The 21,061-nt window shown below is 34.9% G+C and overlaps 3 protein-coding genes and 1 non-coding gene across 4 annotated transcripts; 3 read left to right on the top strand and 1 right to left on the bottom strand.

Annotated features, from left to right (window-relative positions):
• The first annotated feature begins 3,506 nt into the window (after positions 1 to 3,506).
• Positions 3,507 to 8,043, top strand: LOC143535106 (E3 ubiquitin-protein ligase ORTHRUS 2-like). Its single transcript, XM_077029443.1, has 9 exons — positions 3,507 to 4,111; positions 4,970 to 5,502; positions 5,600 to 5,725; positions 5,943 to 6,042; positions 6,125 to 6,186; positions 6,298 to 6,400; positions 6,490 to 6,634; positions 6,732 to 6,949; positions 7,015 to 8,043. Exons 1-9 carry the CDS (start codon positions 3,638 to 3,640, stop codon positions 7,723 to 7,725), a joined length of 2,472 nt encoding a protein of 823 aa, XP_076885558.1. The 5' UTR covers positions 3,507 to 3,637; the 3' UTR covers positions 7,726 to 8,043.
• Positions 8,044 to 9,498: 1,455 nt separating this feature from the next.
• LOC143535145 (U6 spliceosomal RNA) lies at positions 9,499 to 9,603 on the top strand. Its single transcript, XR_013135662.1, has one exon. It is a non-coding gene; the product is annotated as a U6 spliceosomal RNA (small nuclear RNA).
• An 827-nt stretch (positions 9,604 to 10,430) lies between these two features.
• LOC143535136 (uncharacterized) lies at positions 10,431 to 13,800 on the bottom strand. The gene is made up of 5 exons (XM_077029481.1): positions 13,555 to 13,800; positions 12,085 to 12,448; positions 10,912 to 10,982; positions 10,706 to 10,804; positions 10,431 to 10,637 (listed from the first exon to the last, which is right to left on the bottom strand). Exons 1-5 carry the CDS (start codon positions 13,798 to 13,800, stop codon positions 10,542 to 10,544), a joined length of 876 nt encoding a protein of 291 aa, XP_076885596.1. The 3' UTR covers positions 10,431 to 10,541.
• Positions 13,801 to 15,816: 2,016 nt separating this feature from the next.
• On the top strand, positions 15,817 to 20,897 carry LOC143535089 (mitochondrial thiamine diphosphate carrier 2-like). Its single transcript, XM_077029421.1, has 7 exons — positions 15,817 to 15,942; positions 16,896 to 17,012; positions 18,477 to 18,588; positions 18,682 to 18,809; positions 20,138 to 20,290; positions 20,361 to 20,504; positions 20,591 to 20,897. Exons 1-7 carry the CDS (start codon positions 15,826 to 15,828, stop codon positions 20,807 to 20,809), a joined length of 990 nt encoding a protein of 329 aa, XP_076885536.1. The 5' UTR covers positions 15,817 to 15,825; the 3' UTR covers positions 20,810 to 20,897.
• Positions 20,898 to 21,061: the final 164 nt, after the last annotated feature.

Raw genomic sequence — 21,061 nt, 5'->3', positions numbered from 1 at the left:
AATAGGACCAAATATATGTTCTTGGTGTTTGGGGGAGTGGAAGAGGAGCTCACTATAAGGTGTTACACTGATGCTAGCTTCCAGAATGACCAAGATGATTCTCGCTCACAGTCAGGTTTCGTTTTCACTCTAAATGGAGGAGCTATTTATTGGAAGAGCTCCAAATAGAGTGTAGTGGCGGATTCTATCACCGAATCCGAATACATAGCTGCATCGGATGCTGCTAAAGAGGCTGCTTGGATGAAGAAGTTCATCACCGATCTCGATGTGGTTCCGAGTATTCGCAAACCAATCGAGGTGTTCTGTGATAACACAGGTGCTATTGCTCAGGCCAAAGAGCCCATATCTCATCACAGAGCCAAGCACATTCTAAGGAAGTTCCACCTCATACGGGAGATACTGGAACGAGGTGACATCATAATAAGCAAAGTAGACACAGATCAAAACCTAGCAGACCCGTTCACTAAGCCGATGGCTCAGGACAAGCATGACTATCACAGGGATGCTGTCGGTCTTAGATTAGCTAGTAATTTGTTTTGATTTAGTATTTAGATGTATGAACATTTAAACAGTTATACTTTTGAGTTCACTTTTGATTTAATGGTTAAATGCAAACGTTGAATATTATAACTGTGTTCATTTTAATACGTTTAATCCATGAATATTGTATTCTAAATTATCCGTAGTCGGTCAGACTCGTGGGAGCGATTCTGAATTAAGACTATTCTGTCTTTGGACTCAAGGGTTGACTTCCAAACTCACAGACCTCATTATGAATGACGTTGGATGTAACTCGCATCAAATCGTCTTCATGGATCTTAGTCATAAGATGCATTTGATATTGGTATGCTCATTTAGTATCCTTAGACATGAGATACATATTAGAACTTTCGTTTACTAAAGGCATTCTTTGATCGATGTCACCCGTTGTCGCGTAACTGCCAGTCATAAAGGCATTGGTTGGGAGTATTCTGAAGTTCAGTGGGAGTTGTATGTAATCAAGATGGGATTCCGTACTCTTACATGATATGTAACAGTTAGACATCTTGGCGCCGTCGTTAATTTAAATTGGTAAAGTGTGAGGCCTCACCCAAAATTATTGTGTGTTTGATTGGACCACTTTGACTCGATAACGAAAACGATAATGATTGAACTCCATATGAGATTGATCTGATCCATGTCTCATTGTTCAGTTGGTGTCTTATACGGAAATGATAGATGACAACGATTACTATATTTTCATTATCTTGCAATAATGTATTCCAAGATCTTTTGGTTAATGAATTTAAAATGTCATAACCTGTTGGGGGCAGCCATGTGTAGCTAGAGCATCGCTGGTTGTCAGCGTTGAGAAACTTAACCGAATCCGTCCAAGTGGGAGACTGTTGGAATTATGGACCGGTTCGGATAAGTCAACGTGGCCTACCAGGTTGTGACCCGTGAGAGTTACACATTGGGTAACGAGCATAAAATCCGCTTAATTAGTTAACCGATATTGACGAATGACTAAACTGATTATTATCTATACTAAATATAAATAATATCTTTAAGTTTATTTATTAGATAAATAAACTGGTTCAGGCTTTAAATAAGAGTTGAAACGAGTTGGACTATGGACCTGAATAATGTTTAGTAATATATTATAAGATTACTAAATATATATTAAGATCTCGTGACATATATTAACAGATTTTAAAATAAAAAACTTGGAGCACACTCCAAGTTTATTGGAGCCGCCCCCATAGCCAACATATATTAACATCTCGTGCAACATATATTAACATCTCGTGACATTCTGTGATTATTATTAGGGGTGAGAAAAAACGGTTCGGAACTGTTAGAACTGGAACCGAACCGGTGCCTCAGAACCTCTAATGTGTGTACCGGTCCGGTTCTCGGTTCTCAGAATTTGCCTTAAACGGTTCCCGGTTCGGTTCCGGGTAAAACCGACGGTTCTAGACTTGGAACCGAAAAACCGGAATATTCAAAACGTTTTAAATAAATTTACCAATCTCCATTTTATATAGAGTAATTTATTAACCGGCATCCATTCAATTATTTTCAATTCAAATCTTTTTTCTTAACGTTCAAGAACTAGCAACCATGATCAATTTTGATTGAAGTTGTTAAGGTAATTTAATATAAAATGATATGATATTCCATTAATCTATCGTTGCTAATGATTTATTTAACTTCAACACTTAGGTTTTAATAAAAAATATAACGGATGTTCATGTTGTAATCTAAATTAGTTTTACCATGAAAGGGAAACATACAATTGTATAAACTTATTTTGCAATTTGCAAAGTTTTCATAACTCATTTGATAAATAAATGATCGAACCGGTTCTAGCCAGAACCGATTAGCGAGAACCGGCTTTAGCGGTTCTGGAACCGAACCGGTTTACTATAATAGGTTCCGGTTTCGGTTCTATTTTTCACTCATTTTCGGTTCCGGTTCGTTTCCGGTTCCGGTTCGATTCTCGCGGTTCTGAACCGTTGCACAGCCTAATTATTATTATTATTATTATTGTTTACGGCATATGAACCTAGCCGCCGAAGGAACCAAAGCCGGCCACTAGTCATTATCATCCCGCTCAGCCGCTGCTGTTTTTGAACACCACCGCCGCAACCGGGTTATCTCGTTTCGTCAAAGTTTGTATGCATGATTTGAATAAAATACATGCTCTAAGTATAACTTCCATACTTATTTGAATTTCAAATAGTATAAGATTAAATCATTTAATTAAATGATTTTTCATAAGAAAAAACTTTTCAGGTTTATAAATTTTACATGTTGCTTTATTTAATCTTCATTGATTTACAACATATCCATGTTATGACAACCTTTATCTATTTCTTAAAGTAATACTTTTATATCTACTAGCATTTTAGACTTTGTTGATTTATGGCTTTGTCACTTGTTGCCTTGCTTTCAATTTTCACACCAAACCCCCCATTATTGTTGTGCGCATACTGGTTTTGCATTGACTCTCGTATTATACTTTGTTGTTTCGGACTGAATTCTTGATCTCCATGATATACTTTGATGATACTATTCAAATCTTGATTTATAATAAACAATTGTGGCATTTGTTGTTTCGTTGTAGAGTTGGATGATCATTGATCAATGGTCACATTGTCTTACAGATAAACAACCAACCACGTGACACATCCGTTATCAATAAATAAACACGTGTGTCCATCACTAACTAATAATATCACAGTCTATTCAAATTACAACGTTGATCATGCCATCTACTACTTTTAATCATTAACGCCAACATATTTAATAAGCCTTTTAACCAACACATCATCCTCAAACCAGATATCTCTTTACTACTTACCAAATCCATAGTTTAACAAAAAAAAAGCTCATACAAAAAGTTTTGACAAATCAAACCATGAAGAGTTTGAAACTACTCAAATAGAGTAAAAACTCAAAAAGAGGGAAAAATTCAAATCAAATCCAAAACCAAAACAAAACCCATTTCACAAATTTCAATTTTCATTTTCCCCAACAAACGAAATATTTCAAATCTCTTTATAATAATAACAACACAACACACTCCTCATTCATCATCATCACCACCACTACACACATTAATTTTAATAATAATAATATTATTATTATTCCAATGGCGAACAATACCAGCAGCAACCTCCCCTGCGACGGCGACGGCGGGTGCATGATCTGCAAACTCAACCCACCGGAAGAAGAAAAGATAACATGCAAAACATGTGTCACTCCATGGCACCTCGACTGCTTATCATCATCCTCTCGTCCACAAACCCTAGCTGACGCCGCACAATGGGAGTGTCCAGACTGTACTAATCTCGTACCCGCCAACGCGCCGTCGGTCACCGGCGCGTCGGCGTCTGGATCTGAGCCGTCGGATGGGCTTGTGGCGGCGATTAGGGCGATTGAGTCTGACACGTCATTGTCTGACGTGGACAAGGCTAGACGACGTCAGCAGTTGATGAGTGGATCCGGATCCGGACTCGGATCTGGTGAGAAAAAGGAGAGTGGGAGTGGTAATGATGTGTTGAAGCTTCTTAGTGGAAGCTTTAACTGTTCTTTTTGTATGCAGTTACCCGAGAGGCCTGTTACGGTAAAAATCGAATTTTTATATTTTTTTGCAGTGTTTGGAGTTTGGTTCTTTTATTCTGACTGCAAATTTCAATTTGGTTGTTTTATGTTTTAGGTTGTTAAGTGCATATAATAGTTAAACATTTAAACATATCGTTTATTGCATTGCCTGTTACGGTAAAAATCATATTTTTATATGTTTCTTGCATTTAGTCTTAACCTAAACTGAAGTCATTGGTTAGTGTATGTTATTAACCGATTGGTTTTTGGTTTAATGGTTCGGGTTATTTGGTTAGTTTGTTGGTTTTTTTTGGCTTAGTTGGTAAAATTTTGTTAATTTGAGTTGAGATTAATGAAATGGAGGCATAAATACATAAAATAGAGATATAAAAGCTAGAAATATATGAAAATATGAATAGTTCGGTTCAGTTAACCAAGGGTAGTGAAAAAAATAAATAAATATAAAACTGAACTGATTTGGGCTAATTTGGGTTTTGGCTAATTTTGTATCAGTTTAGTTGGTTTTCGGTTACCTGTTTGGTTATTGCTCATCCCATGCTTAATCTGAACAGGTTGAGCACAAACGGTTTTTAAGAGTGTATGAAGTTGCAGAATCAAACTGCTTGTTTTGTTATTCATATGTTTACAGGCATGTTAAGCAGTTTTTAATGAACACCTTGAAGTTTTTAATTCTAATAAATTGCTTATTTTAGAAGAAATAAACAGAGTCATTTTTGATAGGCAATATTTCACTTGTTTTATAAACTGGTACAAAAGATGTATATGAATCAATGTGTTTACTTCGTAATGACTTCTAAATAGTAATTAGTTCATATTAATCCAGTTAGCTTAATATATAGTTTTTCTGTTTATGGTGCAGACTCCATGCGGTCACAACTTTTGCCTCAAATGCTTTGAGAAATGGGTCGGTCAGGGGAAGAAAACGTGTGCCATATGTAGAACTACAATTCCCGCTAAAATGGCTAGCAACCCCAGAATCAACTCGTCTCTCGTCATTGCCATCAGAATGGCAAAGATGACGAAATCAAATGCTGCTTCTGGGCCACCGAAACCTTACTATTCTGTTTTAAACCAGAATAAACCAGACAAAGCGTACACGACTGAAAGAGCAAAGAAGACTGGAAAAGCTAATGCTTGCAGTGGGAAGATATTTGTAACTGTCCCACCTGATCATTTTGGGCCCATTCTTGCTGAGAATGATCCCGAAAGAGGAATGGGTGTTATGGTTGGTGAAACATGGGAGGATCGTTTGGAATGTCGGCAGTGGGGGGCTCATCTTCCTCATGTTGCTGGGATCTGTGGGCAGTCTGATTATGGTGCACAATCTGTTGCGTTATCTGGAGGGTATGAAGATGATGAAGATCATGGAGAGTGGTTTCTTTACACTGGAAGGTATGATATGCGTATTTTTTTATTGGAAGTAATAAAAAAACTGTATTTTGTGCGTTTTATTTGACGTTGTTTTGTGTTTTTTTGTCTTACTTAACAGTGGTGGAAGGGATTTGAGTGGAAACAAAAGGACTAACAAGACACAGTCTTTTGATCAGAAGTTTAACAAATCTAACGAAGCTCTACGGGTTAGTTGTAAAAAGGGCTACCCGGTCCGTGTTGTGAGGTATGCACTTATGACATTTATACATGTTTATCTTATTGTGAGTCTATTTAGTATTTACACACATCATTTTAGTTACGCAATTTCACAAATAATCTCATTTTTTTGCACTTTATTATATTTGATTTCAATGAAATGGTTACATGCAGTTTATTTGAAAGATATTTATTTGTCAAAATAAGCAGCACTGTTTCAGTAATTTCTTTTTTTCTTTGGGTAGGTCCCACAAGGAAAAGCGATCGGCTTATGCACCTGAGCAAGGAGTCCGATATGATGGTGTATATAGAATTGAGAAATGCTGGAGGAAACCTGGAATTCAAGTATGATATTCTCAGTTTTGACATGATATTGGTTTGACTCATTTTTAAAAGTGTTTGTTGACTAATAATTCACTCCTAATAGGGTTACAAAGTGTGTCGGTATCTGTTTGTTCGTTGTGATAATGATCCTGCTCCTTGGACAAGGTATACCAATTTGCTCTCATAACTGTTACATTTTTTAGCATGTGAAATCTGTAAAATTGTTTTTTTTTTAATAATTTTCATTCATTTACATTTTTTATTTTAATTTTGCAGTGATGAAATTGGAGACTGTCCTAGGCCTTTGCCTGTTATTAAAGAGCTGAAAGATGCAAGTGATGTAACCGAGAGAAAGGGATCCCCTTCTTGGGATTATGATGTAATATTATCCGACTTTTTATTATATTAAACTTTTTAGAAACTGTTCACTGCATTTTATAAATTATAATATATAATTTTTATGTGCAGGAGGAAAAGGCTTGTTGGTTATGGAAAATTCCTCCACCTGTAAGCAAAAAACAAAATAACCAAAGAGATGCCGGGGATGGTACAGAAACAAGGGTGGTTCGTCGCAAGACGCAAATGATGTCAGTTAGTGAACGGCTTCTCAAAGGTTAGTTATTTAAAAAAATTGAGTGTTTTTTTTGAAGAAAATCAGTTTCATAAACTTTAATGTAAAAATCAAGTCTAATGAAGTGTTTATGCTGCAGAGTTCTGTTGTCATATCTGCCATAAAGTGATGAATCTCCCGCTTACTACTCCATGTGCACACAATTTCTGCAAGTCATGTTTGCAGGATACTTTTGCTGGTCAAACTTTTATAAGGGAGAGAAACTGTGAAGGTAGACGTTCGTTAAGGGCGCAAAAGAATGTTATGAAATGTCCTTCATGTACCAATGACATTTCAGAATACTTGCAGAATCCACAGGTAAACAGAATATTAGCAGACTTAAGTAGTTATATAAGCATAATAATTTGTTTTTTTTTTGACAGGTGAATAGAGAATTGATGAGTGTGATTGAAACACTTCAGCGACAGATAAAAGAATCAGAGGAAAATGCAGTTTCGGAAGAGGAAAAGGTGAATGAAGATGAGAAAAACGATGTTGATGTTAAAGAGGAAGAGAAAGACGACAAGTCTGAGGTTGAGGTTAAAGATGTGTGTTCTGAAGCTGATGAGGATACTAAAGAAAGCGATGAAGATGAAGTTGTTATTGCAAAGACTTCACCTAAAGCTAACAAGAAAAGGAAGGCTGCAGATGTTACCGAAAATGCCCCTGGTGAGAATCTGCTCGAAGAGACTGTTAATGATTCTGACAAGCAAACCATCAAGGACATAGGTGTAAATTCTGGATTTGTTGAAAGTGAAGAATTAAAGGTTGACGAAGTGGCGAAAAGAGGTAAGAAAGGTTCAACGAAGAAAGATGACGGGAAATGCTCCTCCCCTAAAGCTAACAAGAAAAGGAAGGCGACAGATGTTACCGAAAATGCCCCTGGTGAGAAGCTGCTCGAAGAGACTGTTAATGATTCTGACAAGCAAACCATCACGGACACTGGTGTAAATTCAGGATTGGTTGAAAGTGAAGAATTGAAGGCTGACAAAGTGGCGAAAAGAGGTAAGAAAGGTTCAAAGAAGAAGAAAGATGATGGGAAATGCGTTTCACCTGCAGGTGCAGGTGCCAGGACTAGAAGCAGGAAGGCTTAACTAAAGCTAGCTGGCGGTGATGACTTGAGGCACGCGGAGTGTTTTGATTGGTTGCAGACTAATGGTTGCAATTTTGGAAAACTGTTCCATATGATATTTCAATATGATGTTGAATTTGTGATGTTTTTTGGGTGCCTCTTGATACATTGCATTGCTATATGATGGTTGTTATGACTACATGATGATTATGTTATATATTATTATTTTGGTGTCAAATCTCATATTTGTCCTAACCAAAGTGCATGAACTTAATTGTTGTGTTTGTAGCTACTTTTGGGTTAACTACTGAACTTCTTTGTGTTTTTGGCTGCTTCGATAAGATTGCGTGTTATGAGTGTTAAAACTTAATTCACTCTATATTAGGCTATCCACTATCGTGACTTACAAACTAGTTGTGGCGTTAAGTCATGATAGTGGATAGCTTGATGTGGAGTGGGTTTTAAGTTTTAACGCTCGTAACACTCAAGTGAAAAAACAAAAGCAGTTTTCAATAAAAAATGTGAAATTCAATTTAATCCAACAACTAGTTCGATCCAACAACTTGAGTTTGCAAATGATTGTGATATGCGGAATGTACCCTATGTCAATCTATTACTTTTTAAAAATATACTTTAAATATATATTTTATTATTTTGTATTATCTAGATTGTTTTTTAATTTAATATTTTTTATTATCTTATCTTATCACAATATATCGTATGTCAATTTATTACTTTTTAGATTTTTTTAATAATCCAAAAAATTTCAAATTTAACTTATTCAAGAAAAATGTAAAAGAAGTTAAAAACTTGTGATATCTTTTTCTATATATAGTGTATTGTACTGTAATAAAATTTCACACCCAATTCTGCTTATGCATCCCCTATTTTGTTTTTTGCATTTTTAAAACTATGGATCAGTTTTCAAATTTGTATATGAACCTTGACGATTCTAAAAGATCTATAGTTAAATGACCATTAAGTTATGGCCCCCCATAACCGAAGTGACTTTGCACGCCCCTATAAGCAATACACAACCAATTGTCATATGATGTTGCATTGATTGCATGTTTAGGTGGGAAAAAGAAGTCCCTTTGGAACATTAAACACTTGAGTAAATTCAAATGGGATCATCTCACTGAAGAGATTGGTATGAAGTTGTTACAAATTCTCAATGACAATCACTCAAATCTTGTAAGAATTTGTAATATTAACTCGACTACTTGTAATACAGCTTATAAGAATGCAACAAGAGAGCAAAAACTAGCACTGAAACTGTCGGCAGCTAAAAAGGAGCGGGATTTCTATCTTGCAAAAGCTGATCAGTCTCGTGCTTTAAGTTCTATAGAAGAACGACTAAAGAAGCTATACTTGAACTTATATGCTACACAACAGGTTGAAGTTGTGATTGTTCATGCTGAATGCAAACCAGTTTTGTAGTGATAAAAAAAAAACAGAATCATGTGCAATAGAATGCAATACTTAAGGTCATCCATAAGTTTATATTTACCATTTGTTTATTAAAACCATTCTTAATATATAACCTTCACCTATACTTTTGATATAGTTCTAAAGCTCATAAAATATAAATTAACCGAAGGACAAGTGGTTATTTAGTAATTAATAGAGGCATACGTGTATGTAGAAAGATCTACAGATTCCAAACAATTAGGAGGATAAAAGAATTAAAATAGTCAATTAGTTAAGTAACAAGCTGTGCAAATCAGCTCGTCCCACATCGACCAAAATATAAAACTCAATTTGGTTTAAATAGTGCTTCTTGGAGTACATCATCATTCGTTCGTGGACATCCGATAAAATTGGAACGATTGGGAGTTTATTAGCATGGCCCCCCTTGTGCAAGGATGCACGCACAAATTGAGAAATGGTCCGAATATTTTTTACCTTTTTACGGCTTTCATTACATCGGTTTGGGTTATTTGCTTAGTTTCTCGGTTTTTACTGATTTTCTGCTACTCGGTTCGGTTTATTCGTTTAATTTGCCGTTTTTTCAGTTCGGTTAATAACTAAAAATCAAACTCGGGCTAACATTTTTACTTAGAACTACATGAAACGAAAGTATGAACCAGGGGTGAGCAAAAACCGAACGATATACCAAAATATTAACCAGAATTAACAATAACCGAACAGAACAGAGATTGAAGGTAATCAGGTATACTCGAAGTCACAAGTTAAAGCGCTTAACAAAAAAGTCTGATAATCATATTAACTACTTGGCTTGTGCAGAAACATAAAATGCAAGCAAAAAATGGTCAGACACCAAAGATTGAAGGTAATCAGTAGGCAGCCAAAGTGATTAGCCAGTTCCCGCAGAAACAACCAGTCATACACGGTGCTGAAAGCGAAAGCTACTATATGATGCTGGAGCATCCGACCCATTAAGTTGGCCCAACCAAAATGTTATGTTTAGTGTTATCTATAAATATGGTTGCTAGGTCTCTTGTTAAGTTGGTTTTTGAGTTTAAAAGATTGTGAAGATCGTTGTTCTTGAACTTTTCGGTTCGTCTCTAACCTTTTGTTAGATGAAGTCTATGAATAAACTATGAGTTTCGTGAGCCATTTGAGTATAGCCGTGAATCAGCATCACTATCCAAGGACCTTTTGACTGGGGTTAGTATTTATACATTTAATTAAAAAGTAGTGTTTATATCGATACAAAATTACACCAAAGTGAAAAAACAACTAACCCGTTAACTAAACGCATAAAACAAAAATATGTTCAAATGTGAACACCAAATGCAACAAGTTTTACTACATTTATAGCTCAAATATATCTATACAGTAGGTGTAACAATTTTGAGGATATACAATCATACATTACATATTTTGCTGCTCTAGTTTCTGTATCAAAGCCGTCTTTTCTTCCTCAGGCAGAGCATTGAATATAAAAACAGATTTGTCTCCGATATCATCCTGGACACGCATATAAGTCTAATCACAAACACGCTACATTTAAGTTACAAATTTCATCTAAAACTCACCTTAATCGGCTGAGTAAACTTTCTTGCTGCAAATATTACAAAGAGCGCCATCCAAACCCCAAGCAGACCGGTCTTTGCTCCATCGTCCATTAAACCACTCTAGTCCACAAGTAAACAAACAACTTAATAACGTTTAAAACATTATCATGACGAAAACTAATACTTTATAATTACTGTCTTGAGTTAAAGGATTAAAACTCATGTACCAAGTGCCCGAGAAGAACCGAAGGAATGATAAACGTCAAAATACCAGCTTCCAACTTGCCATAACAAAGTCCTGTTCCATTATTCACCAACAAACATTCGAATAGATTGATCATTTAAATACTACAATTACTTATATGTAGGGCCGTCCAAACCGCTCGTCGCTCGAACTCACTCGCCACTCGCTCGGAAAATGCTCGCTCGTTTTTTCCCTCGATTATAAACGAGCCGCTCTGCTCGGTTCGGTTTGTAAACGAGCCAAGCAACGAGCAAAGGTCTGCTCGGTTCGGTTCGGCTCGAATATTTTTAATTTATTTTTTATATAATTATATATGAACATACATATAAATATAGAGACAAAACACATAAATATAAGCTTACAATTATTTTAACCTTTTTAACTTTTTCCTATTTCGTCAATTTTATAGTTTTATCTGTTCGCTTCAAGTTTTTAGAATACTATAAGTTTGTTTACATGATCATTATATCTCAGTTCAAACTTATTTTTAATAAAAATTTACAATCTATTACACGTTTGTCTAAAAACTACTAATTTTATTTATAAAATATATAAATTACAACCTTCAAACTTGTTTCTTATTGAAAGTTTTAAAGTGAAAAAGAAATAAATAATGCTCGAAATCGGTTGATGTTCGATCGAAAAATGCTTGATTCGATTTTGGCTCGTTTTGGTTTTCACCTGGTTCGAATTTCAGTCGTTCGGTTCGGTTGTAAACGAGCCAAGCCTTCGCTTGGCTCGTGAACAGCCCTACTTATATGTATAATATATCAAGGCATGCGATATTCAGACACTAGGATCTTATATCCATACACTGTTTGGCATATATACGACTCATATAAGCATATATCAGTCATATAGATGGCAGTGTGTCAGGATATCTTGACCAGTAAAATATACGCCCGTATAGGCCTATACGAGTCATGTAGGCGCCCGTACAAAATGCACATATACAAGTCATACAATCCTCCCTATACGACTTGTATGGACCTGAGGCTATATACGAGACATTGGGGCCTATACGCCTTGTATAAGGCTATTTGCTTAGCATAGGCGTAGGTAACATAGTAGGTTTGACACCTAAGCACGGCATACGAATCATATAGGCCCTTACAGAGACTGGTGTCTGAATATACGATCCTTATATTAATATTACCTTCTTTGAATACAAGCCCAGTTAATGCTGCAAACAAAGGACCAACAAACCAAACCGCAACCGGAATGTCCACAACATACTGCACTAAACTCACGTCTGCGGGTTGAGCCAGACATATTTTAGCTGCAACTGATCCAACAACACCAAGAAGCCAAAGTGCTTGAAGAGTTCTTTTAATCTCGGTCACATAAATATGAATCAGCACCAATGATAACCCCAATCCAGCCGCCCCGATTGAGTACAGTATATCGAAATTTTGCTTCAACAAATCAGTTAACACGAAATCAGCAGGCAAGAAAACTGTTGAAGAGGCGAGGACAAAAGATGTTGCAGCTGTCACTAATCCAGATCTGTATGATATTACCTGTAACAGAAGAGGTGTACAATAACCGAACCGAACCGAAAACTGATGAAATGAAAAGCGGTGATCAGTTACTTTTTGTACCCTCGGTTGACCGAAATTAAGCGAATCGAGTCATTCATCGTTTCATATATTTCTAGCTTTTATACCTACATTTCATGTATTTATATCACAATTTCGTGTATTAATATATTCGTTTCATGTATTTATGCATCCGTTTCATTTCATGTATTTCTAAGCAATGTTGTAAAAGTAGGTTTACAAGGCCGAGTACTCGCTACAAGAGTACAACATATATCGCCTTGGCTAGTTTCTTTAACTCCGCCTAGTTACTAAGAGCCGATCAAAGTTGGTCAACCTCATCAAGTATTACATCTAGTCGGCGAATTTGGGCCTATTTTGACTTAAAAAAAACAAAAACATAACTCCTATTTCTATAATATTCAAAAAAAGAAATATTATTTTTTTAATTAATGATTAACAACTTTTGGTATAATTAATTATTTAAAAATGCATTTCTAATATTTATATTGATATTCACATATTTTGTTATAAATATCAGTAAACTCATGATATATGACATACATATAATATCCAAGAATTAATTTTCTTTATATATACCATGCCCGAGTACTCTTCAAGTACTCCGAGTACACCCAACTCCCCAGTCAGCCGCCTAGGGTCCGCCTAGCACTTTTACAACATCATTCCAAAGTAATAATTTTAGCCTAAATTTTGATTTGGTTATTAACCAAACCGAACTGAAAACCGAATAAACCGAACCGATTAACCGAAAACCCGATTGTTTAATTTGGCTAAAGCTCTTAACCAAACCGAACCGGGCACACAGAAACGGTAAGAAATTAACAATAATTGTATACGAAATTAACCAAAATCCGAATTAACCGAAAAGCGGTTATCGATTATTATTTTCATACCCTTGGTTAACCGAAATTAACTTAACCGAATCACGCACAGTTTCATATATTTCTATCTTTTATACCTCCGTATTATGTTTTTAAATCTCAATTTCATGTATTTCTAAGTAAAAAGTAACCGAATAAACCGAACCGATTAACGAATACCGGGAAGTTATAAATTATTAATACCTCACGGATATCAGAGGAATCAACGGACCAAGGGCCGTAAACGCCTTGATAAACTGTTGGGGGTTGCAATAAACTATCGTTTCCAGCGGCTTGACATTTAAGGTTGAATGAAGGTTGTGGTGTCCTGTGTGTGGATGTTTGGAGCTTGAAAAGATGGGTTCGGTTGTATGTAGAAGATGAAGTCAGTAGTCTGGAATGTTGGAGAGTAGATGAAGTGTAAGTAAGTGTAACCATAGCCATAGACATCGTTGTTGCCAATCGTTAGCTGCTCAGCTTACAAAAACATGACTCATTAATTGTCTGTGTTATGGTCGGTTGAATCTTTGTTATTATTTGACGAAAAGTAGTTTATATATGTTTTTCATGGTGATTTATTGACTAGGTTTCAAAAAATAAAAACTTATAAATAACAACTATATGAATATTGTATTAATATTATAGGTTTATAATGATGATTGTTTATTTTTGTTATGTATTTGAAATTTAATACGGTTTTATCTTTTCATAATGCGACCCAACTTGAATATAAACAATTACTATTTTACAATTGGCGGATATATCAAGTTTTAGTGATCGCAGCTATGACCATTTATTCAACTTCTTGTTGCCTATAACATTATTTGCAAAACTATCATATCCGTCTAATCATATTCACTATAAGATTTCCGTTTATTCATTGAAATCACACATAAATTAAACAAATTTGATTAAAACTTATCTGGTTAAGTCTAAATAGCATCTGTGTAATAATAAATCAATGGAAGACGCGTTTTAACAAGTGAATTATCTATCAACATTTATACATGAAATATATTTCATCTATACTATCTTTTGTTTTCTTTTTTCAAATAACGTGTTTTACATACAACATGTCCTCTAAATAGTGTTAGAGCATCTTCAACCATATATTTAGTTTGTCATCCAGTTTATGTGGCAAATGAGTTGGATGAGAAATGAGAGAGAAATGGATGAGAGAGAGTGTATGATGTTTAGAGAGAGAAAAGTGAAAAGTTTGTATAAGTTTGTAAGTGAGGGATTGATAAAAAGATAGAGAGAGAAAAGTAAAAAGTAAAAAAATGATAGAGAAATGGTTTGGTTTAGCATTAAGAATGCTCTTAGTCAAAAACACACAAATTCTCTACAAAAAGATGTTAGGTAAAATAAGTCATAGCCAGCTATGTCACCTACTTATTCAAATTAGTCTACATCCTAAAATAAAAGTAAATTACTCAAATTGACTTTTAATAAAAAAGAAACTCATGAAGAAACTCATGATCAACAATAAAAAAACGCGCAATATCATCAAACTAAAATCTTACTCATATAATTTCCTGTTAAGCTAATAACAATACAGTCATAAATTTAATGTGGTGTGGTGATAAAAAGTGTGTTTTTAATATAAAATCAGGTTTGATTCCCACATTAATTCTTTTGGGAGAACATGGGTGGCTCTATGAAGGAAGACCAGAATCTTTGTGATATTCGATTCGATCCTGAGACGTTCGGGTTTTACCCTTATGCTGTGTTCCCGAGTTCATTTAAGAAAAGAAAGGCAAGGAAAATTTTCTCTTCTTATATTTTCTTTTGGTATCTCCCCTTTTGCTTAAACTTATTTTTCTTCCTAATCTTTCCAATTTGGAAAGATACAAATTCTTTTATTTTACTTATCATTTTCTTTCTTTAAATGAAACTCGGAAACACCTCTTTTAAATTTTCCTTCCTTTTCTTTTCTTAAATGAAACTCGGTAACACAACATATTTTTTTCATCCCTTCTTTTTCTTCCCTTTCCTCAGTTAAATGAAACTCTAAAACACAGTGTTAATGAGCCATCAGACGGGTAAAGATAACTCGAGGCACTTAAGGGTTTTATATGACTGGGTTGGACAAGCTATCGTCGGCCTTCCGTCTGCTATTAAAAATAATAATAATAATAATAATTTTATGGTAGGCACGCGAAGACAACCAATCAGTACTCTTTTTCACTCTTTTTCCTTAAAATACCGCAACCCAATTGACGCCTTTCCGTTTACACCGGCAGCTTCCCATTTTCACCGAGTTTTCAATTATCAATGTCGGCGCTCAACTTATTATTACTATAGACTCTAGTCGTCTTCAGGTATTCATTTCATTCCTTTTGCATTTACACACAACTTTAACTTCATACGTATTATCGAACCTGTTTAATTCATTCATGCGTTACACGTTGTTGTTTACCCTATTAATCAATTTTATAGATTTAGGGTTTAGCATAAGCTGTGCTGTCTTGGTAGATGGAAGAACCGGGTCAGCTTAAACGGGCGGTTATTGATGCCGCGGCCGGTTCGATTTCCGGGGCTATATCTCGAACCGTTACGTCGCCCTTAGATGTTATAAAAATCCGCTTCCAGGTTAGTTTATTTATTTATTTTCTTGTAGAACTCTAATTGTAAAGCCCCTTGCTTTATTAGTTTATCAGCAACAAGTAGTTTGTTTGTAGAACCCTAGTTGTTACTCGTGTTACGTGGCGCTGGACGCACGTTTCGCCGCTTTGGTATGTGTAACCGGTGCCGTAAACCAGAAGCAAAGTTAAAATAATAAAATGTAAAATGTACAGTAATTAAAAAAATGGTTTTTTTAATCAACCTGTTTTGCATAGTTATCAAATACGCTAGGCGCATAGGCCTCGCCTGGGACCTAGGTGCGAGGCACATAAATAAGCGAGGGCCTGTGAAAAAAAAAGCACACTTAATGAAAAAATAAATAATATATTATGTATTTGAATTTTGAATATAGCACTATTCTTTAAATAAAATAAACAAAAGCTATTGTATAACATTTAATAGCATCTAATTAATATTAAAAGTTGTAAAAGAGTCAAGATTCAAATGTAATTCCTAAACTTGAATAACAAAATGTTCAATGTGAATTGCCAAAATGTTTAAAACATGAAAACCAAAATTTCAAAAGTAATAAGTAGACATATAGTAAATGTTCAAATGATCATTGTTTTTTACCCGTAATCAATAGCAATAGAGGTGTCATCAACTTCAAGAAGTTAAGGCCTAGGAACTAGAAGCGCGCATATTGGGCTTATGAGCAAGAAACAAGGGCTTTTAATAACTATGGCCTGACCCCTTTGACCAAAACCAAATTTAACCCTCTTTGAATCGATCCGTTCCGGCCTCAACTCTTTTTGACCTGTGTCCCGAACCTGCCCAACCAGACCCATTTGCGAATTCTAATTATATGTATTTTGATGGTTGAGTTTTACATCTTATGAAAAATGTGTGTTATATGAGTTTTAGTTGATTTATGAGATGAAGCCGAGCTTGGAACATAAAGTTGTTGGTTGTGTTTGCAGGTTCAACTGGAACCGACTACTAGGTTTGCATTGCTTACCAAAAATGTATATGGCACCCCAAAATATACTGGCATGTTTCAAGCATCTAAAGACATTCTTAGAGAAGAAGGCCTTTCGGTATGAGTCGTCTACTAGCATTATGAAGTTTATTATTTAACTTAAATGCTTCATTTCTAGTGAAATAGTTTGATTTTGCTTGATTCTTAGCAAGGAGAGATTTTTTTGGTTGGTACTAATGGTTGGATGGAGGCTAGAGGGTTTCTGTACATTAATATGAGACCTTGGTTTTTGAAGGCACGAGTCGTTTAGAAAATTACTTATAATAGAAATCTATATGACAATTGAAATATACTTATAATTGAGGTGCGAAGATGCTAGTTACTTGTAAGGGAGATCAGTAGGGGTGCAAACGAGCCGAGCTCGACTAGGCTCGAGATCGGCTCGTTTAACTTACACAGAGCTCGAGCTCGGCTCGTTTCGAGCTCTATTTTCAAAGCTCGAGCTCAGCTCATGAGTGGATTTTGAAGCTCGTGCTCGGCTCGGGCTCGGCTTGTTTACAATTTATAAATTATTTTTTTATATAATTATAATTATTTTATATATTTTTTTCTATTATAATTTTATGTATAAAAGAATATATATTATTTAGTTATTTTTATTTATTTTTTCATAACATTATATTTATTAATTAATAATTATTAAATTTATATTTAAAAAAGTTTATACAAATGACAGGCTCGTTTAGGCTCGCGAGCCGGCTTGAGCTAGATAAGTAAAGCTCGGGCTTAGGCTCGTTTATTAAACGAGCTTATTTTTAGGCTTGAGCTCGGGCCCGGGCTCGATAAGATCGGCTCGAACGAGCTTTTTAACGAGCCGATCTCGAGTAGCTCGCGAGCAGCTCGGCTCATTTGCACCCCTAGGGAGATGCCTAATATTGAAAAATTACTTGTAATTGAATTGTACATGACAATTTTAAATAAAACTTAACATAATTAGCATTTAGAATAATCTAGTTAGTACAGAGTAGTTAACAATTTTATTAACTGAGAAGAAGGCCTTTCCGTATGAGTTCATCAACTAATATTCTGAATACTTTTTTTAAGTATAGTTCTTCAGAAACCACAATTTTGGGGCCTGTATTATCTGATGGGAACTCCAAAAAATAATATTTTTTGAAATTAATATTTCTCTCTTGGTGGGTTTGATTTTTTTTATTTGTCAAGTAATATATTCTCTCTTATTATTTGTTACTGGTTACACCAGCCAACATATAGTTACGCTATGAATGCCATGATATCTAATATTTGATGCTTTTTTCATATACATAGTTTTATAGTTAACATTTATTTTTAGGAAGTTTGGTGTTATATGATTGTTTACAACACGACTTCCAATTGTTCATTCGACTGTGCCCACTTACATGCACTGGACTTTATTTTGACCATCAATGACCCTAGCTAGATAAAGGCCATAGCTCATGCCACTCATTTTTGAGTTCTACTTTTTGTATCTTACAGGGAGGTTTTTTAATCATTTATGTCATTCTTACTTGTGTTTATTATAATATTATTTATATTTTAGGGCTTTTGGCGTGGTAATGTCCCTGCACTTCTTATGGTCATGCCATACACAGCTATACAGTTTATGGTGTTGCATAAAGTGAAGACTTTTGCTTCCGGGTCGTCCAAGTCGGGTCTGTATGAATTTGGATCTTTATAATAGTGCACATGTTTTAGATCTATTTTATATTTCACACTTCTCAATTTTGGATCTGTGTGTGATGCAGAAGATCATATCCATTTAAGTCCATATTTATCCTTCATGAGTGGGGCCCTTGCTGGGTGTGCTGCTACAGTTGGGTCTTACCCGTTTGACTTAATACGGACCATTTTAGCTTCACAAGGGGAACCAAAGGTATGATCATAGAAATAATACATTTACACCGACTTCTGAAACTTTTTATGACATGTTTCATTACTTTTAGCAATTAGCATAATGAATGTGCTCAAGGTGCATACGAGACTGAAACTCATGAGTTCAATGGATTTATTAGTATATGCTCTTTTTTAGTAATATCTAAATAATTTCTTTATATTTTTGTTATGTTACTTTGATCTTTTTACTAGTTGACAGGGCACACTTTCATGCTTTGTTTAACCTTGCATTGCAATGTATTGCCTGCTCAGATTTTAGTGTTTGATTAAAGAACATATGAGAACTTTATATGAGAAACACGTTGATATAATTTTGAGTCTATTTACTGCTAAAGGTCATATAGATTGGATGTGGAATAGTCAGTTTTAGTCAACTATTAATGGGCATGGCATATGCACTTTAGTAAATTCCGATATTCACTTATAAAACATAAGTTGCCAGTTATATGCAGTATAGTTTTGAGCCTTTTGTATTGTAGCTTTGTTTGATTCACATTTGTTTAAGCTCAAACTCAAAGCATGAACATTATATATTTTTTGATATCGAACCGAGCGAACACGAACGGTGATATGTTCATGTTCGTTCATTTAATTTTAATCAAACACGAACACGAACAATTAAATGAACAAATGTTTGTCTTCATGTTAATTTGTAAAAAAATTAAATGAACATTTAATGAACGTAAACGAACATAAGCAAACTTTAATCAACATTATTGAACAAACGTCAATAAACACAAACAAACAAGTCTAATACACTAAGTATTCAATAATGTCAATGGCTAAGTAGCTAACAAACACATCATGATTCATAATTAATTAATTATACACCTGCTATTCATGAACATAATTAGAGTAGCAGTTTGAAAACATATACGTTTGATTATACACCAACGGCTGAAGTTTGATTACCCAGGGTTTAATCCATTAAATGAAGCATGAAACATGGATGGAACGAGCGAGAGCTGATTCGAATCGTCGATGGAAGTTGCCAATTGGAATGAGGTGCAAGTCTGGAAGATGCTGCTGGGATCACTAATCTTTTTAGTTATTTTAAACAAGTTATAAACTTACATAGTTAAATGGGTTAAACGACCATGTATGAACGAACATAACTGAATGTTACGTAAATGAATGAACGAAACATGTATTCATGTTTGTTCTTTTAATCAAATGAACATGTTTTTCGTACAGTTAACGAGCCTCCAACTAATTGAATCTCATCATATCTTTTGCAGTTACATCTTTCTCAAGATATTGAATTTCTTTTATAATCTTTTTCTTACCAGAGATATCTTATACATGTAGATATATCCAAACATGAGGTCTGCGTTTGTTGACATTATGAAAACCCGTGGTTTTCGCGGGCTGTATGCTGGATTATCGCCCACTCTAGTTGAAATTATTCCTTATGCTGGCTTGCAGTTTGGTACTTACGACACCTTCAAACGCTGGACCATGGTATTACATCATCTTCCCGTTTTTATCCGTTACACACCTTAGATTGACTATGAAATTATACATCTTTTAGGCCTGGAATGCACGCTGGTCTTCAGATTTAACACCAACTGAAGAATCTTTATCAAGTTTTCAGCTTTTGGTTTGCGGGCTTGCTGCTGGATCATGTGCAAAGGCTGTTTGTCATCCACTTGATGTCGTGAAGAAGCGGTTTCAGGTAAAACTTTTGTAGTTTTAATTGTTACATCTTCATGTTGTCAAATCTTGTTTCAGTTTGTTCTGATATAACGAAATTGTATACAGATTGAAGGGTTGCAAAGACACCCAAGATACGGGGCCCGGGTTGAGACGCGTGCTTATAGGAACATGTATGATGCACTTAAGCGCATCTCACAAACCGAGGGTTGGGCCGGGCTTTATAAGGGGATTGTGCCATCTATTGTGAAGGCTGCACCTGCTGGTGCTGTAACATTTGTTGCTTATGAATATACATCTGATTGGGTGGAGTCCATTTTGACTTGATTTATTTTTTTTATACAAATAGGATTTATTTAACTTTAATACAACTTAAATGGCATTCATTTCATCTAGAGCCAGAGGTTTGTAATTTTAGCTTTGAACTATTTCTTGACATTATACATTTATACTTGTGTATATGAAATAGAAATTGAACAAAAGTATGAAAAAGGGTCATCTACATTTCTTAAGTGATGTCTATATAGAATAAAAGTTTACAATATTGTTTGAAGAATAGTTAATAATAAAAGGTTTTTG

Source organism: Bidens hawaiensis, unplaced genomic scaffold, assembly GCF_021521415.1.
Source record: "Bidens hawaiensis isolate Kalapana, Puna unplaced genomic scaffold, B.hawaiensis_p1.1 tig00010387_1, whole genome shotgun sequence".
Classification (NCBI taxonomy): Eukaryota; Viridiplantae; Streptophyta; class Magnoliopsida; order Asterales; family Asteraceae; genus Bidens; species Bidens hawaiensis.
The sequence above is the reverse complement of the archived record's forward strand: the minus strand, read 5'-3'. Positions and strand labels throughout refer to the sequence as shown.

Excerpts from the sequence above, each read along its gene's own strand:
- LOC143535136 (XM_077029481.1), bottom strand. The coding sequence starts at position 13,800 with ATGTCTATGGCTATGGTTACACTTACTTACACTTCATCTACTCTCCAA. Across the intron at positions 10,983-12,084 it reads TGGGCTTGTATTCAAAGAAG|GACTTTGTTATGGCAAGTTG; the intron begins GTAATATTAATA and ends ATAATGGAACAG. Across the intron at positions 10,805-10,911 it reads CGGTTCTTCTCGGGCACTTG|AGTGGTTTAATGGACGATGG; the intron begins GTACATGAGTTT and ends CTTGTGGACTAG.
- LOC143535089 (XM_077029421.1), top strand. The coding sequence starts at position 15,826 with ATGGAAGAACCGGGTCAGCTTAAACGGGCGGTTATTGATGCCGCGGCC. Across the intron at positions 18,589-18,681 it reads TTCCGGGTCGTCCAAGTCGG|AAGATCATATCCATTTAAGT; the intron begins GTCTGTATGAAT and ends TGTGTGATGCAG. Across the intron at positions 20,505-20,590 it reads TCGTGAAGAAGCGGTTTCAG|ATTGAAGGGTTGCAAAGACA; the intron begins GTAAAACTTTTG and ends AATTGTATACAG.
- LOC143535106 (XM_077029443.1), top strand. The coding sequence starts at position 3,638 with ATGGCGAACAATACCAGCAGCAACCTCCCCTGCGACGGCGACGGCGGG. Across the intron at positions 6,187-6,297 it reads GATCCTGCTCCTTGGACAAG|TGATGAAATTGGAGACTGTC; the intron begins GTATACCAATTT and ends TTAATTTTGCAG. Across the intron at positions 6,950-7,014 it reads AATACTTGCAGAATCCACAG|GTGAATAGAGAATTGATGAG; the intron begins GTAAACAGAATA and ends TTTTTTTGACAG.